The 16620-nt window shown below is 34.2% G+C and overlaps 2 protein-coding genes and 1 long non-coding RNA gene across 5 annotated transcripts in view; 1 reads left to right on the forward strand and 2 right to left on the reverse strand.

Moving 5' to 3' along the window:
* The window catches only part of bves (popeye domain cAMP effector bves), a 35437-nt gene that overhangs the window by 9337 nt on the left and 9480 nt on the right, over positions 1 to 16620 (forward strand). For all 3 annotated transcript variants that reach the window (XM_020942089.2, XM_020942090.2, XM_020942087.2), the window contains exon 3: positions 135 to 848. In XM_020942089.2, the coding sequence (XP_020797748.1) occupies positions 291 to 848 (558 nt within the window). In that variant the 5' untranslated portion in view covers positions 135 to 290. The remainder of the gene's footprint in view (positions 1 to 134; positions 849 to 16620) is intronic.
* Positions 1552 to 8149, reverse strand: LOC110175913 (uncharacterized). The gene is made up of 3 exons (XM_020942086.2): positions 6428 to 8149; positions 3186 to 3430; positions 1552 to 2740 (listed from the first exon to the last, which is right to left on the reverse strand). Exons 1-3 carry the CDS (start codon positions 7102 to 7104, stop codon positions 2292 to 2294), a joined length of 1371 nt encoding a protein of 456 aa, XP_020797745.2. The 5' UTR covers positions 7105 to 8149; the 3' UTR covers positions 1552 to 2291.
* LOC147642737 (uncharacterized) lies at positions 12616 to 14301 on the reverse strand. Its single transcript, XR_015273099.1, has 2 exons — positions 14086 to 14301; positions 12616 to 13402 (listed from the first exon to the last, which is right to left on the reverse strand). It is a non-coding gene; the product is annotated as an uncharacterized LOC147642737 (long non-coding RNA).

Genomic DNA, 16620 nt, shown 5'->3' on the forward strand with positions numbered 1-16620 from the left:
TGTGTTAACAATTTATTATAAATAATATTAAAATAAAGCAAACATCAGTTAAAACCTTAAATTCGATTTTATAAAATTTTAAAAAATTATATAAACCCCAAATAATTTAAAATTTTAACTTTTTAAAATGAAAGCTAAAGCGAGGACACCAACCAACAAGATAACGAGTGATCGAGATTGGATTTTTACGAAACAAAAAAACCAACCCAAAGACCACAATTTAAGGAGAGTGACAGACTGAAATCAAGGAGAGAAAGGAAGCCAGGAGGAGGCGGAGGAGCAGCACTGGAATGCCCAGCACGGCGGGCAGCAGTGCCGCCGGCGTTGGCATGGGCGCCCTAATCAATAGCGCCGGCAGCAGTGCCAGCAGTAGCGTCATGGGCATCGGTCTGGGCTCTGGATCCGCAGCGGGCAGCGGCACTGCAGCAGCAGGTGGATCGGAGGCCGGAGGAGCCGGTTCCCTTATTGCACAGAGCACGGCTGGCACTAGTGCCGCCAGCAGCGGCACCATCACCTGGGACAACAATGGCACCCTGCGCTCCATCAATCCCGGCGATTGGTCCATCGAACAGTGCCTCGGATGGCAGCAGCCGCATCATCTATACTTTCAGCTCGGCTGGGCCTTCCTCTTTCTCGCCTTCCTGGCCCCGCATGGTCCCTACGGTTCGCTATGGATGCGAACGATGCTCCTCATTGGCTGTTTGATGATGGGCATGCATGGCTATCTGGTTGCCTGTACGCCGGATGTGGTCCTCTGGTCAGGAATGGGAATGGCGGTGAATTTTATCTACCTGGTCGTGGTGCTCTGCCGGCTGAGACCGGTTCGATTCGAGCAGGAAATTGAAGCGGTAAGTGGAAAGTTTCATTTTTGTTACAGAATTCGTTGAATATTTTAAATATGGGGTACTAAAGTATTTTAAATATTTTTTTTTATACATTAACATATGGTTTTTTATGTTTTAAGTCAATAATATATAAAGTTCCAGAGATGGAGAGCCTTGTAAATATCTCAATAATGAGAAATACATTTGTCTTTAATGTCATTAATGTAGAAAGTTTAATTTAGCTTTCTTACTTGTTAAAGTACAGTTGTGTACAAAGTCCTGATTTTCTAGTAGAGCTGTCAAAATATCGATAAAAATAGAGAATATACAAATATCGTATATATTAAGATAAATCGAAAGATTCATGTTCTTAATATCGATATAAGGATTAATCAAATAGAGAATATACAAATATTGTATATATTAAGATAGATAAATCGAAAGATTTATGTGCTTAATATCGATAAAAGCAATAATTAAATAATTGAAAAACTGATCTGAATTGACAATAAGATCTATTTAACAGATATATCTATATAATAAATAATATGATTATAAAAGTTCTTATTTAGAGTATTTAAAATCTTTAAAATGTTTCTCAACATCAAAACTTAATGTCATCTTTTCAATTTCAAAGTAATTATTTTAGAAGACAAGTTTATAATGTTAATAGTTTCTGCTTAAATTAATTTAAAACCATTGAAACCCCTTTGAGAAAAAACAATTATTTATATTTTAGCGAAAGATTTCGACTTTGCTTTAATATTTTTTTGTTTATTGGTTTAATTTCTGTGTTTTTATTTGTTTGTATTGTTTTTTGTTTGTTTTGCTTTTGTTTTCATTGAAGTTTCTTGTTGTTCTAATTTAAATTATATATTCACTAATATATCATAAATACATAGTTTCGATAAATTAATAAATAACAGAAAAAACACGTACTGATTTTGAGTTATATAAAAAAAAAATAATATAATTAATTATGAATTAAGCTATTAATTAATTAATCTGTGTAAATTATTGGCTATCGACTATAGACTAAATGTGCTGCTGCGGTTGGCGGTTGAGAGTTTTGTGGAGTGGGAGTGGGAGGCGGGCTGAGTTTATCACAGGAAATCAGATTGGAAAATCGTAGCAGATGATGTAAATATTGAAATGTAACATTTTTCGTTTTTTCTTTTGCTTGGGTAATATTATATATATTATCAATTGTTCAATAAGCATATTATCATTATTTTTTTTTTGAGAAAAGCACTGAACATTGCAATATACGGTTGGTATTGTGATTTAATGTGCTTATGGTGATGATGATGTTAACTTATTCTATGAGGAATGCCCAGCGAAACCTCTTTTCGATTTGAACAAATTAATTTTCAATTGATTTCAAAATTCGTAGAGCTAGGTATATGTGTTTTTTTTGGGCATCCCTGGTTCTCTAATAAATTCTTCACTCCGCTCAGCCTTAGTGCCTTAGCTGAAATGTATTTTCGATGCCAGAAAATACAATTGCAGACACGTTGTCAGCATGACGGTCATATTGCCAATGGCAATGGTCATGTGAATACGCCGGAATCCCTTATGAATGCGTTGGTAATGCGGACAATCGACAAGATCGCCCTGAACCAAACTGCCAACCTCCTGGCCACTTCCAATTGCATCCTCGATCCTGTATTTCTCGTGCATCAATTGCAACATCGGTGGCACCAAATACAGACGCACCACCACCTCAATGCCGGTGGCCAAGGCATGGGATCCCATTTGGATGCCAGCCGCCGTTGTCCATCCGCTCAAAAAGTATTTGGCATAGACAACCAACATGGTTAAACTGAGCATTGCATTGAGGGCAAAGTAGCGAGGGAATAATATTTGCTGGCACTGTCCGAATACATGACGTGGCAGGGAGAAATATAGCGAGAGACCTGCAAAAAGGGATAACACATAAATATATAGAATAGTAATTAATTAATTTATAATTAATATAAAGCTCGTTTAAGATGTAGTTACAGTTTTCGGCTTGACTATGATTATGTTTAGAAAAGCGTCGCTTTCAAGAGATTTATACTGAAGATCAATGATCACTGATGAATGAGAGATGATCTGCTGCTGCAGAAGAATACATCATTTTGAGAGGATCACAATAACAAAAAGAGACACACACTGATGATTTATGTTTCGCTTAGTGACACTTTGGTGACATTTAAGAGTAGCTTTTCAAGTCTAGCTACGGTTTTAAATGTTGTCCTTAGCCTGGGGTCTTATGAAGTATGCCTTGCCTATGATACATGAAGTTCTCTTGAGTGTAACATGGTTTGGATTACTGATTTAAACATGATTATTTTTTTAATACTATTTGTTAAAACTTACCAGACACAAATGTCATCCAGATCTGGGATCCAAAGTGGGTGGCAAAGGCACCAAGATAGACCAAAGCTGCTGGTATAGTCGATGGTCTTGATGTTGCTTCTGTTGTTGTTGCTGATGTTGATGTTGTTGTTGATGTCACCGTAGTTGTCGTTGGATCGATGAGATCGCGTCCCACAGTCATTAGCACAAAGGCCAATATGCCAACGGCTATCAAGTGTGCTGGTTGTGTTGTACGCGTCAGAATTCTATAAGAAATAATCAATTTTGATACCGAATTTAGTAATTTTTTCAAAATAATCAAAAGATTATTCTTAATTCTGATATTAACTAATATAAACCCTGATAATAATCCCTACTAATCCAAAATTTCTTTCAAATTATTTATTGTTTTATTTAAAATAGGGCATAAATATTTAAAAGCCCTGAAATTTGTGAAAGTATTCTATGATATATAGTACTGCCTATATAAATTATGAACTTAAAAATATTCCTTACTGCCTGTATAAATCTCAACTGAAAGATATATCTTATAAATTTCAACTGCCTATATAAATCTTAAACTTAAAAATATACCCTACTGCCTGTATAAATTTCATCTATAAGATACATATATCTTACAGTCTGTATAACTTTTAACTACCTCTATAAATCTGAACTTTAAACTATCTTATAACAAGCCCCAGATATTGTCGTCAATTGTCTAGTAGTCTGTGTAAACAGACTCAAGTGGCTACCATATAATCGGAGCGGAATTGAAATGGATTTATAAACGTAATCGTAGCACCATCGATTGGGTTATATATAAGTCCAAACTCCAGATAGATATAGTTGTCGTGAATTATTACGTAGCCACGTGGCCCTCGTAGTCGGCTGATTAGATTCCATGTCGGGATCCGGAAAATATGTAGATATATTTAGGGGTTTTAAACAATTCAAAGGCCCCCCTTTGGTTACGCCACTGGGCTTGCGTTTTTTTTTTCAACCTTTCGCACATTGTGTCTACGCATTTGTTGCGTCGTCTGTCTGTCTGCCTTCCTTTCGGGTTTTTGGTTTTTGCATATCTCTTTGCCACTATTTTTCTATGTTTCTCTATTTTTTTTTTGCCACTTGCTTTTTTGCATTTTCAATTTTTTTTTTTTTTTTTGTCATGCGGCAAATACAAAGCCAAAGTGGCGTACGTGCGAAAACGCATGCAACCAAATATTGTATATATTTCAAGCGGTGCTCCCTCTTAAATGCGGAGACCAGAACTAAAGCCAGAAACTATAGAAAATATATATATACATAGTCGTAATCTTCGTATGCATATATACATATATACATTTTGCACTTGCACTTTTACAAATCAGCTGACGAGCGTGTACAGCTGGTAAAACTATGTAAAACAAAAGACGAGACAAAGATAATTTACAAATAAATAAATAAATAAATAGTAAGTTGGTTATTTAAAAACCATGAAATGATTTCTTATTTAACAGTCTTATTTGTTATAAAATCAAGACACACTTCACTATTATTTTGACCGCAATTGTGACCTAAAAACCTAGAAGTGACGTTTTTTAGGAACCCCATTCGAACAGGTAATAGCACCTGTGATGATTCAGGGCGTCTTTAGGGAAACTCTGTTGACTTGCGATTTTTCGTCATCGCGTTGCGTTGATCATTAGATAAGGAACTTAAGGGGTTAACTTATCGCTTGGCATTGCGGTCAAGGTAAATAAATATAATATAATTATATGTTCTAAATATATATAGAATTATAATTAGTAATTTTTTTCCAGTTGGCTAAAAACCCTATTAGTCACAACGCAAAAATGGGAGGGATGTTTTGTTAGGTAATGTTAAGGGATAAATAACTCAATAAATTATATATTTTATAGCCTAGAATTCCAGACTTTTTGGCCCGTGCTATGCTTGTCACTTTTTTTAAATTGTTTAGAGCAAGGTATAAATTAACCATATTGTGAATATCACGAGTTCCAGTTATTATTAATTAAGTGCTAATAATCTTAGGATGATGAAGGGGATAAGATATTCAATGAAATAGATCTGATCAAAAACATTATTATTAAGATCTCATACAGTCTATTAATAAACTATATCACTTTATATAGTTCATTGTTGATCATTTCCTGTGTTGTATATTATAATATTTCACTTTCATTTTGATCTAATGACTTTGATTCCGTTTAGCTAGTGACGCGTGGATTAGTTTACCTGTTAAACGTTTTCCATTTCCATTCTCTGTTTCTTTTGAAAATGCATTAATTCTCTTCCTTTTTTGTTTGCATAACGGCATTCGCGTCTAGACAACGAGTAAATAAAACAGCTGACAGAGTCAATAATATACAATAGGGGCGTGTGATCAGCATGATCCATCGCCGTGACAACGAACTGATAAGCATTTTCTTATAGGTTCTAATACCCTTCCTCCTCCTTCATTCATAGCTTTGTTCTTATGTCACATGACAAAATTATGGGAATCTCTTTCTTGCGACCAATGAACCGCAAAAAGTAGATAATATTTATCGTTTTATCGCTGATTTTTATAATACACATATATTTTTGTTTTAAATTTTTGTGGGGCAAGGTTATTGATTGAGGAAAAGTTTTATGAACAATAAATATAGCAAAATATTGATTACTTTTGTTGATTCTTTGGGTGTATTTTAATTCGAAAATATTGTAATAATATAATATATAGAAACGATAACGAATTAATCGAATTAATGCCTCCACGCTTCCTGCCATTCCCCACATATTTTTGTGTAAGCACGTGAGGCGCGTGCCAAAGTCTACACTGAATGTTAAACGGAAATCATTATATATTATTAATGTGCTTAAATAATTAAATTTGTCAAGTATTAAATACTTTTTAAAAGTGAAAATGTATGTGTATTATTGGGAATACTAATAATATTACTAATTAATTTATTGGAAAAAATTAGCTAAGATCTAACTTGATCTCAAAAAGAAATGGTTGTTTCTCATAATAAAAATGATATATGGTTCTTAAAATATAAATTTTAAGAACCAAAATATGATATTTCTATATTATATAGATATATTTTACTTTTGGAACATTTTAAAGGTACCTTATTATATGATGAATGACCTCTAAAATATGGTCTTTATATATAATACGGCTATTTTAACTTATTTTATACCTTTTTCTATTCCCTTCTTTGTTTTATTGTTTAGAATTTTATTTTGTTTATATAGTTTTTGATTTAGAAACTTACGTGTATAAACGGCTGGCTTGCAGCTGGGCCACCAGACAGGTGATACGCTCGGACACCTGACGGGTCATCTGGGTGCCAATGGCCAGAGCATCGTCCATTGAGGGCTCCATGGAGCTAAGCTTTCGCTGCTGTTGGGCTTTTAGAGCGGCTGCCGAGAGTTCCGTTATTTCACCGCTCTCCGCTTCCTCTTTCTGTTTCTGCTCTTTCATTATCATTTGTTCCTGTTGCTGCTGTTGTTGCTTTTGCTGTTGTTGCATTTTACGGTAGTGCGGGCAGAATTTGAGAAGTTCACTGTTAATATTGCTATTGAAACTGCCCCTTTTGACGGCAGTGTCAGCGGTGATTTGTTCCTTAAAGGTTACTTCCGAAACGGTAGCAGTTTTGTTCACAGGCGCAACATCGGCACCGCTATCCTCGCTATCACTGGCGCTGCTGGCGGTTGCATCGCTGCCGCTGCTGCTGCTGCTAAGTTGGAGGTCCTCCAGTAAGTGTTGTTGCTGTAAGCTTCTCTGTTGTTGCTGCTCTTCCGCCTCCTTCTTCTGCTGCTGCTTCTTCTCGCGCTTCTTTAGCGTATACTTAACGCTGCGCACCGCCTTGGAGGGCATACCGCAGGCCATGTACCGTTCGATCTGCTGCTCGTCGTTGTTTTTTTCCATAATGGCCGAATTGTGGCACATCTTTGCATTGGTTTCCTTTCTTCCTTCTTTCTGTATTACTTTTTCTTTTCAGAGAACACACTCTCTTTCTTTTCTTTGTCTTGCTCGCACAGCAAAAAAAAAAAAATCAATCGGTGTTAGTGGAACTTTTTTCGGGTTGTTTTCTTAACTTTTTGACTTTTTTTGTGGGGTTTTTTTTCTTGCGTTTCTAATTTGATTTGTATTTTCCGCGTTTCTCGGTTTAAAGTGGAGACTGGGCTTTGTTGGGGTTTCGGCTTGGGGTTAATATTGTCTGGGGGTTATTTGCTGGGGAGGCCACGACGCGGCGCGCTAAGGTGTGCGAATTTTGAATGGGACGTCGACGGCGATGCCATTTGGTTTTATAGCGCTGCGCGGCGCGACGCCAGTTCTTGCGCTTCGTCAACGCCAAAGCTCTGCTTCCGCTCGCGTGCTCCCCTGATCGATTGCCATGCTCTTTCTCTTTTTTTTTGTAGTCTCTTTGCTTATCGCTCTCTCTCTTTGGCTTTCACACGCTGCATGTTCCATATTTTTTGCACTCGGATCAGCTGGGTGTTATCTCTAGGTGTTAGTGGGGGTTTGAGGGGGGGCGAAGGGCCAAGATGGCAACCTATTTCATGGACTTTACTGAAATTTTGGATTTTTTACAATATTTTCCAAATTCCAATTGGGATTAAGTGCAGCTTAATGCCAAAGAGAGGGAGGCAGCACCTCCTGCATTCGTGCTCTTAAATTGCAAGCTTGAAAGGGAACAATGCTAACGACGTAAGAGAGCGCCTCAATTAAATGGTGGGGGGGGGGCTGTCACGCTGCGATCGTTTGACATTATACCGCCCCTTATAAGCACCTGACAAATGGGCGCCACATGTGAATAGTTTTCGGACTAACCTTCGGGCGGTTGCCCTCCCTTTCTCCCTCCCCACTCCCCCTCTCTCCCTCTCTCTCTTTACCTCTCTCTCTCTCTGTCTGTCCCGGTCTTTCTTCTCTCTTTCGGAAACTTTCCATCGACACATTTATGTGGCTAAGTTTCCTACAACAAAATTGCGGCCAGCAAAGAAACAAGCGTAAATACCTCAGACGTCATAACGCTTTGGAGCAATCCCCGATCTTCGGATCTACCAATTCTTGTTTTCCAAATGACTCAACTTCTTAACTTCAACGTATACTTGATTTTTAATAACTGACGTTGCTTCTGAGAACTTTTCTGATTGCAATGATATATGTGTTTTCGCTTTAAGCAAAAAAGGTGTTTGGGAAATATCAATTACATATTGCCAAATGTCTCATGTCAGGTATCCCCTAGGGGGTAATAAACCCTAGTGACAGTAGAAGATGAAGAATGCTTTTACAAATTACAAATTACAATTTTACAAATTATTACAATAATTTTCATTCAAAAATTATTTAAATTTTCATTCAAAAATTATTTAATTTTTCATTCAAAAATTTTTCAAATTTTTATTCAAATTTTCATTCAATGTTAATTCAAATTTGTATTCAAAATTTGTTTAAATTTGTATTCAAAATTTGTTTAACTTTTCATTCAAAATTTATTACAATTTTTATTCAAAAATGATTTCTATTTTCATTCAAAAATTATTCAAATTTTTATTCAAATTTTCATTCAAAGTTTATTCAAATTTGTATTCAAAATGTTCATTCATAATTTATTACAATTTTTATTCCAAAATTATTAAAATTTTTATTTAATTTTTCATTCAAAGTTTATTCAAATTCGTATTCAAAATTTGTTTAAATTTTCATTCAAAATTTATTACAATTTTTATTTAAATATAATTCAAATTTCTATTCAAATTTTCATTCAAAGTTGATTCAAATTTGTATTCAAAATTTGTTTAAATTTTCATTTAAAATTTTTTAAAATGTTTATTCAAAAATTATTTTAATTTTCATTCAAAAATTATTTTAATTTTCATTCAAAAATTATTTTAATTTTCATTCAAAAATTATTTTAATTTTCATTCAAAAATTATTTTAATTTTCATTCAAAAATTATTTTAATTTTCATTCAAAAATTATTCAAATTTTTATTCAAAGTTTATTCAAAATTTGTTTTAATTTTCATTCTAAACTTATTACAATTTTTATTCAAAAATTATTTAAATTTTCATTAAATTTTTTTTTTTTATTTTTATTTAAAATTTATTCTAATTTTCATTAAAAAATGTAATAAAATTTTCATTAAAACCTTATTTAAATTTTCATTTAATTCATATCAATTTTTCATGCAACATTTATTAAAATTTTTTATTTAAGAATTATTTCAAAATTTATTTAAATTTTCATTCAATATGTATTCAAATTTATTTAAATTTTATTCAAATTATTCACTCTAAGTGGTGCCTCATGTTCAGGTCTAAAAATCAGTAGATTTCTCTGAACGACCTTTGTGCGATAATAATATTTTTGTGAGTAGATCTATAGAGTAGATCTTTTAGAGCTAATTTTAATAACATTTATAAATATTAAGTATTCAAATTGAGACTATAAAACAATGGCGCTCAAAGCTCTGATTCTTGATCCTAAAGACTGTTTTTGTTCAATTTTATTCCTAGATCTAGACACTTTTAGAGTTTATCTTTTTTTTTAATGTAACATTACACAAAAATCGTTCCCATTATCGTCACATATCTAGACACTTTGTTGTATTTTTAACTCCCATAAATGCAATCAAGTTCTAAGAGTTTGATGAAAGTTCGAACAATCCAAATGAAATCTCTCACAATAACCCAAACGATAAGGATAAGAAAGATTGAATCAATGTGAATCAGCCACTGAGTAAACCCAGTCGTGTCCATCGAGGATTGCAGGTCAAGGTCCTATCCCGAAACTGACCACCTTTTGATCGCCAGATCCTGAGATCATCGTGGATTACCCACAAATAATGCGCAAAAGAAGGCAAAGGCACACGCAATTTTAGACTGGCAAAAAAAAAATAGAATAAACAAGCTGATTAGTTTGATTAAAGGTCAGGCAGTAAAGCGAAATTGATTAAGCTATAAGGCTTAATCATGGACAATCAGTGGACGCACCGGACCCCCAGTATCACAGGCGCGATATACATATTCTATATGAATATATATATGTATATATCCGCCGGGCGATTCTTGAGAGCCACGATGAGTGGCCAAGAAAATCGCAGTGATCAATGTCACGATGTCTGGCCCCAAAATCAGGGGGGATCCAAAATCGGAATTAATGCCGGCATTTGTATGCACAAATAGGAAGCGGGAGCTACCCAAAAAAATCGATCGATGTCGTCTCGATCGGAGAGATCTACGTCCGGCCAAATAAATTCACCAACAGAACGCAATGGTTTCGAACCGCAATTAGATAATGAGCAGTTTTGTGGGCAAAGCCAAACAACATCAGTGGAATCGTATATAGAAAGGCACTCTCCATGTATATCTTATCCGATTTGCCGGTTCCGAAAAATCCTATTGTTATGTCGTACACGTTCCATAATCATCGGCATCGGCGGCTACACACACAAAAAACCTACTAATGAATGAATCTCAAAATTGAATATCTAGAAATGGCACTCAATCGATCAAATGCAATGATCGATATATAAGCAGGGGGATAGTTTTTGGTAGAAAAAAATTAGAAGCAAGAAAGTTACAAAGTAAACTACACTCATCAATTAAAAAGATAAAGTACAACATTTCTTCAGAAGTCTAGATATGTTTTTTTTTTTTTTCAAAAATGTATAAATGATAATGGTAATCAATTAGGTTTAGTTTCTTACGAAATTTCAGATATGTTTATAAGAAATAATGAATGAGTTATGAATTTTCAAAAAGTATTCCGAAAGATTTAGTGTAAAAAACCTTAAACTGTGGTAGTTGCTCTAATTTGCCTGCAATGTACAAGCAATAGGAAACAAGAAAAAGTTTCGTTTTAAACAGAAACAAGAATAATAAGAATAAAACGGGAAAAAATAGCTACTAATTATTGTGTGATCTAGGAAGCTGAACCTGCAATGTACAAGCACTCTTCTACTCTTCTGTTCCTATAGAGTAGTAACTTTTACAATAGTATTGGAAAGATTGATACATGCTGTTTCTCATGAGTAAGCCCCAATTTATTGGACTTTGCTTTGGCTTGGTTTTTTTTTCAAGACTTATTTATTTTTTTTTTTCAATCGGTGTGGCGAATTTCATTTAATTTGCCCAAAATGCGGCGGACGTGCCCGGCCGGCTTTCGCGTCATATGATGATGAGGTTTCCCTCCCCCGCTCCTCGCGGTGCTTTCTTTTGGCACCTTGACGCACCACAAAATTGTTGTTGAGGAACTCTGATGAAAGACGGTCCGCGTGTCCAAGTCTGCGTCAGCATTCGGGCATCAGTTGTCCAACGTTGTGATGGCTCTGGTCCAACAGATACTTATGATGGGAAAATATTTTTCACACATCACCGGTACACACCTCCTCCCTGCCCAAAAACCACCCACACGCCTTCACTCAATCATTGTCTGAAATCTCCATGTAATCCCTATGAGGAAAAAGCATACAAATAGATATTGGCCCACGTGATAAGGGAAGATATAGATATAGGCCCATTTCTTCCAAAATTCTTAGAATGACTCACAATTGGATTGATAAAGTTTATATTATAGAAAAGTGAAGAATATATATAAGAATGTATATATTGTAACGTTGTAAAGCTATATAATATCATATCTATTACAAAAAAAATGAGTAATCTCTTTTTTTTTCTAGTAAAAACTCTTTAGAAATATAGATCAAATGGTATTTCACCATAAATGGTTTCATTTTCGGAGCGTCAAAGCTTGCATGCACAACTCTTCTGCTTATGATAAGAGACAGTATCAAGTTAGACAGAGAGAGAGAGAGAGAGAGAGGTAAAGAGAGTGAAAGGGGAGCGCTACTGTTATCACAACAAGATGGTTGTTTACGGGCGTTGAATTGTTTACAAGCTCCATTGTTTTCACACGATTGACTTAACGTACATATTTATTTTTTGTATTATCTTTTAACGATCGCACTGTTGCCGACTGCCTGAAAACCTGGGGGCTATCGATCGCTCTCTTAGTAAAGAGAAACTGCAATTGGCTCTCTTTGCTGCTCACTTCTTCGATCAACCACCTGTCTGCCCTCTCCTATGATCTCTCCATTTAGTGTATATTTAGGCAGGTCAGTTAAGAGCTAACCAGAAGCGGAAAAAAAATTTAAAAGATAAAGAAATATAAAGAAAGAGCTACATCATCGATCGAGTAATGAAAGAGCTACATCATTGATCGATTGAAGAAAGAGTAACTTCATTGATCGATTGAAGAAAGAGTAACTTCATTGATCGATTGAAGAAAGATCTACTCCATCGATCGAATAAGGAAGTAATTAGTGTTGAGCTTTATGAGCCTCAAATCTTTCCTCTGGGTTGCTCCAGAAGAATTCCTTGCGGTTAATTGAACTCTTCTTATAAATAATTGTTGACATGCCGAGCAGATAAGGGAGAAATTAATTCATACAAATTTACCAAAGACTTTTCCCCTGTCATTATTTATTAAGTCTTTCAAGTGTAATATCAACTATGACTGCACAGAGAGAATTCACATAAAAGATTTAAATTTCAGAATTTTGTGTCTTTTTGTAAAGACTTTTATACTCTTTTACAGTATAATACCTTTGAGTATAACAATTATATTACTTTCAAGTATAACAATTCTCAAATTAATTTATATTCCCTTTAATTTAATCAATTTCAAGATTTTACACATTATAATTTATGTTATTATAATTCAAGCAAGAGTCACACCCTAATTATTTAAAGTTAGTATATCAGTTTTTTTTTAGATAAGTTTTTAGAATATACCAGTTTTAGTATACCAGTTTTTTAGCATACTTTTTTTATGCAATATTTTTACCCATATCAAACTATGTATGTACATATGTGACCTTATTTCTTATCATTTGATCCGATTTGATCCAAAGTTGAGTAGCATTATCTCTGGCCAACGATCGCTTGCAAATTGTTTCAGCTTAGTTTCGGCTTTATGTTGAGTTGTAATATTTAGTGTGTTTTATTTTTGCTGTTGGAATTCGTGTTCGCTTTCATTGATTTCAATTTGCAAATTGCGAGCGAACTCAATGGAATCCGCGCTTTTGTTTCCCACAGCATAGGAATAACGACCCCAAGCTCATCCTCATCCCCGTTCCGAGTGGCCCGGCTCTCCCAGTTTCCAGTTCCCAGCCAAGTTCCCGTCCACACACCAGTTCAGTATCATCAAGAGGCCGGTAATCTGCCGTATCTGCAGTACACTGAACAAAAATACCACTAATTAAATTTTATGTGAATTAAATCCAAAAGATATTTTAGTCAAAAGCTTGTGAAACACTGTGATGGATACATTTCCGACCCTATTAATCATATATATTCTTAATCAGCATTAAAAGCCAAGTCGATCTGGACATATCAGACAAAAATAATAAATTTACAATTTTTTAAAAATTTTATAAGGGGTTACATCGTTAAAATTGGCTAAAAACAATTTATTTCTTTAAAATTTAAAATAGAGTATGCAGATTTATTAACCTAATAAAAACTAATATTGAACAGTTTTCCAAACAAAAATTGAGGCTTTTTTGAAGAAGTTATGAGATTTTTAACCTTTAATTTTTCGAATAAATTGTCATATGAAAATATCGATAACTATCGATTCGAATGCGAATATTTTAAGCTTAGTTATGATCGATTTCCGATACAATCCTCTAATTCAATATTAAATTGTTAAATCTTCGTCTTTTCAAAGTTAGTTTCTCTTCTGTTTTATTATAAATTCATTTATTTGTTTAAGCTTAAGATGCTCTTTATTTTTTCCACTGCATCTGTATCTGGGACTAGCTTTGCCCCTGGATTCCGCCTTCTGCGGCTCTTCTCCTCTCACTGTTGCTGTGGATTTTTATTATTTTTTTTTTTGTGTGATATTTTTTATTTTTAGTACTTTTTTTTCTGCTGCTTTGTATTTTGTGGCTCTCTGAGCTTGGCTTTAGCTCTGGCCTACGTGACTCGGACATTTGCGGCAATGTCCGACGACCAACTGGCGGCGACTGGCGGCCGGCGACCGGCGGCGACTGTTGCAAATCGCAAAACGATCCGCTGGATTCACTGAATCCGCCACCAAAAACCTGCCCCGGATCACAATTTGTATGAAAGCCCCCCTTCCCGCCTGCCCAGCTATGCCCCGTGCTAAACTTTTGATTATGTTATTTATTTATTTTGCCATGCTCGTTAATGTTTAATGTTATTGCTTGTCGTTGCCGTTGCCACTGCCTCACAAAAATAAAAAAAAAAAAACTGACAAAAATAAAACTACAATCAGGAGATAGGGAGACTCTGACTAAGGCATTACTAATTTTGTAGTGCTTTTCATTTAATTGGTGCCTGTCACTTACTTTTTTTTTATATGTTTGTTTATTTATAATAACGATATAAGATTTTTTTTTAGAGGATATAGAATAAATATACTACTGAAATTTAAAATATATATTAAAACTTTATTACCGTATTTTTTATAGGATATAAAATATATATGTATATTACAGAAATTTAAAAGGGCTTTTTTTGAACTCTCGAAGACTTGCATCAAAAAGTATGCTATACAATTTTGCATTGGAGTTGGTGTAAAGTTGGAGTTGTTTTTGGGATTTTTTTTTGCAGAGATATTAAAATGATAGGATTATTTGTATTATTCGCCTAGTTTTAGGACTTTCTTTTAAATGAATTTAAATCACTAAGAGTTTATAGGAATTATATTTAAACGGAAGCTGCTACAGATTTTAAATACTACTAAATTTTATAGTACTTTACTACAACATTGTATGTTGCAGACTTTGAATAGTTCTTTAAACACATTTTACATGCATTTCTTTACTCAATTAAAACATTTTGATTTGATATATTTAACATAGGGTTTTATTATATTTATTTTAATGATATAAATAGTCTAATATACCCCAAATTATGAGTAGTGAACAAACAGTTGAAAGTTGCCAACGTTTCAAGTAGCTCGCCGCAATGCGATCGCCTCCCATGGTTGCTACCCCCAGCGGCGTGTGTGTGTGCAAGTGTGTGTGTGCGTGTGGAAGGTGGGGGCTGGTTGGGTTTTTGAGTCTAAACGGGGGAGGGGGAGGGGCTGGGCCAAGGGGGGTCTGTCTTAACGGCTGCGTCAGCAAATCGTATAATATTTTTGCATAGCAACAGCAATGTGACGCTGTTGTTGCCACCACGAGTCTTACATTTTGGACATGTGATCGCTGGTGGGCCCAATCTAGCTGGCCTCTGTTGGTCTCAAGCTCATCCACCACCACGGCAACTCTACTACATGTGAATATATACACAAGAAAAAAAATATATAGACAAAAGAAATTATTTAAAAAAATATTACAATATAGTAATTATATATATCAGAGATTTTTTAGTAAAAGTATTTGAATATTAAAAGTTATAGAACAATTATGTTAAATATTTTATCAGTTAGCTGTTATTTTATTGAGACTATAAAGCCATGTATATCGATTAAATTATAGCGGTTTAAAATGTATCGAAAAATATTCTATTAAATATTTCGTAAAGTATGATTTATGTAAATATTAAATATAGAAAAATATCACAATTATCGTTTATATATAGATTTTAAATATCTGAACAGTGTTTTATTATTATTTTTTTCTCTGAGTTTTTGATTACATTGTTTCGATATAGCAATATAGATTTATCGCTGAAAAATGGCTAAAATATCGATTTCTACTTATATCGACTTTCCTGTCAAAATTCGATATTTTATCGATATATTGATATTTTCTGCACTTCGTAGGCAACCATTAAATTGTTGTAATACTGGGACTCTGTTTGTCCTTAATACTTTACTTTTGACTTCAATAAGTATATGTATTTTCGCTCAGTGTACGCCATAAGTTAATAGCAGGTAAATAGAGCAGTGGGAAAAGGGGGCACGATTGTGGGTTGTTGTACTTGATGCAATGCAAAACAGTTAGCACTCGCGTTTAGCTATAATATTTATTTATTTGCATGCTCCAACCGATTATTGCTTGCTTGTTTGATTTCAATTTGTATTTTGCTTTTTTTTATGACCGATCGTTGACAACAGAGATTCTCCCAAGTGGTAGACACAAAAAAGTCTAGGGAGTTTCCACTCCATATCGAATTGCAAATTGGTTTTGTTTATTACAAAAGACAGTAAATTATGGTCATATAAACTAGACGATTTATGTGAACGCAACGGGAACAAAAAACGTAAAATGACTAAGCCAATTTATTTTACGGACTGTTAATGTAAATCAATCTCGGGAATTGTTGGATATGGTTTTCAAAAAGACAAGCGAGAATACTCTATTATCAGCTAAAATGTATGTGGTATTAATTGGAAAAATATATAGTATGTGTATTGAAATCTTTATTATTAAATTGACAGATTAATTTTGATTACTAGTTTTTATTGAGATTAATTCTAATCTTT

Source organism: Drosophila serrata, unplaced genomic scaffold, assembly GCF_035046125.1.
Source record: "Drosophila serrata isolate PLE 108 unplaced genomic scaffold, ASM3504612v1 contig_362, whole genome shotgun sequence".
Taxonomy (NCBI): Eukaryota; Metazoa; Arthropoda; class Insecta; order Diptera; family Drosophilidae; genus Drosophila; species Drosophila serrata.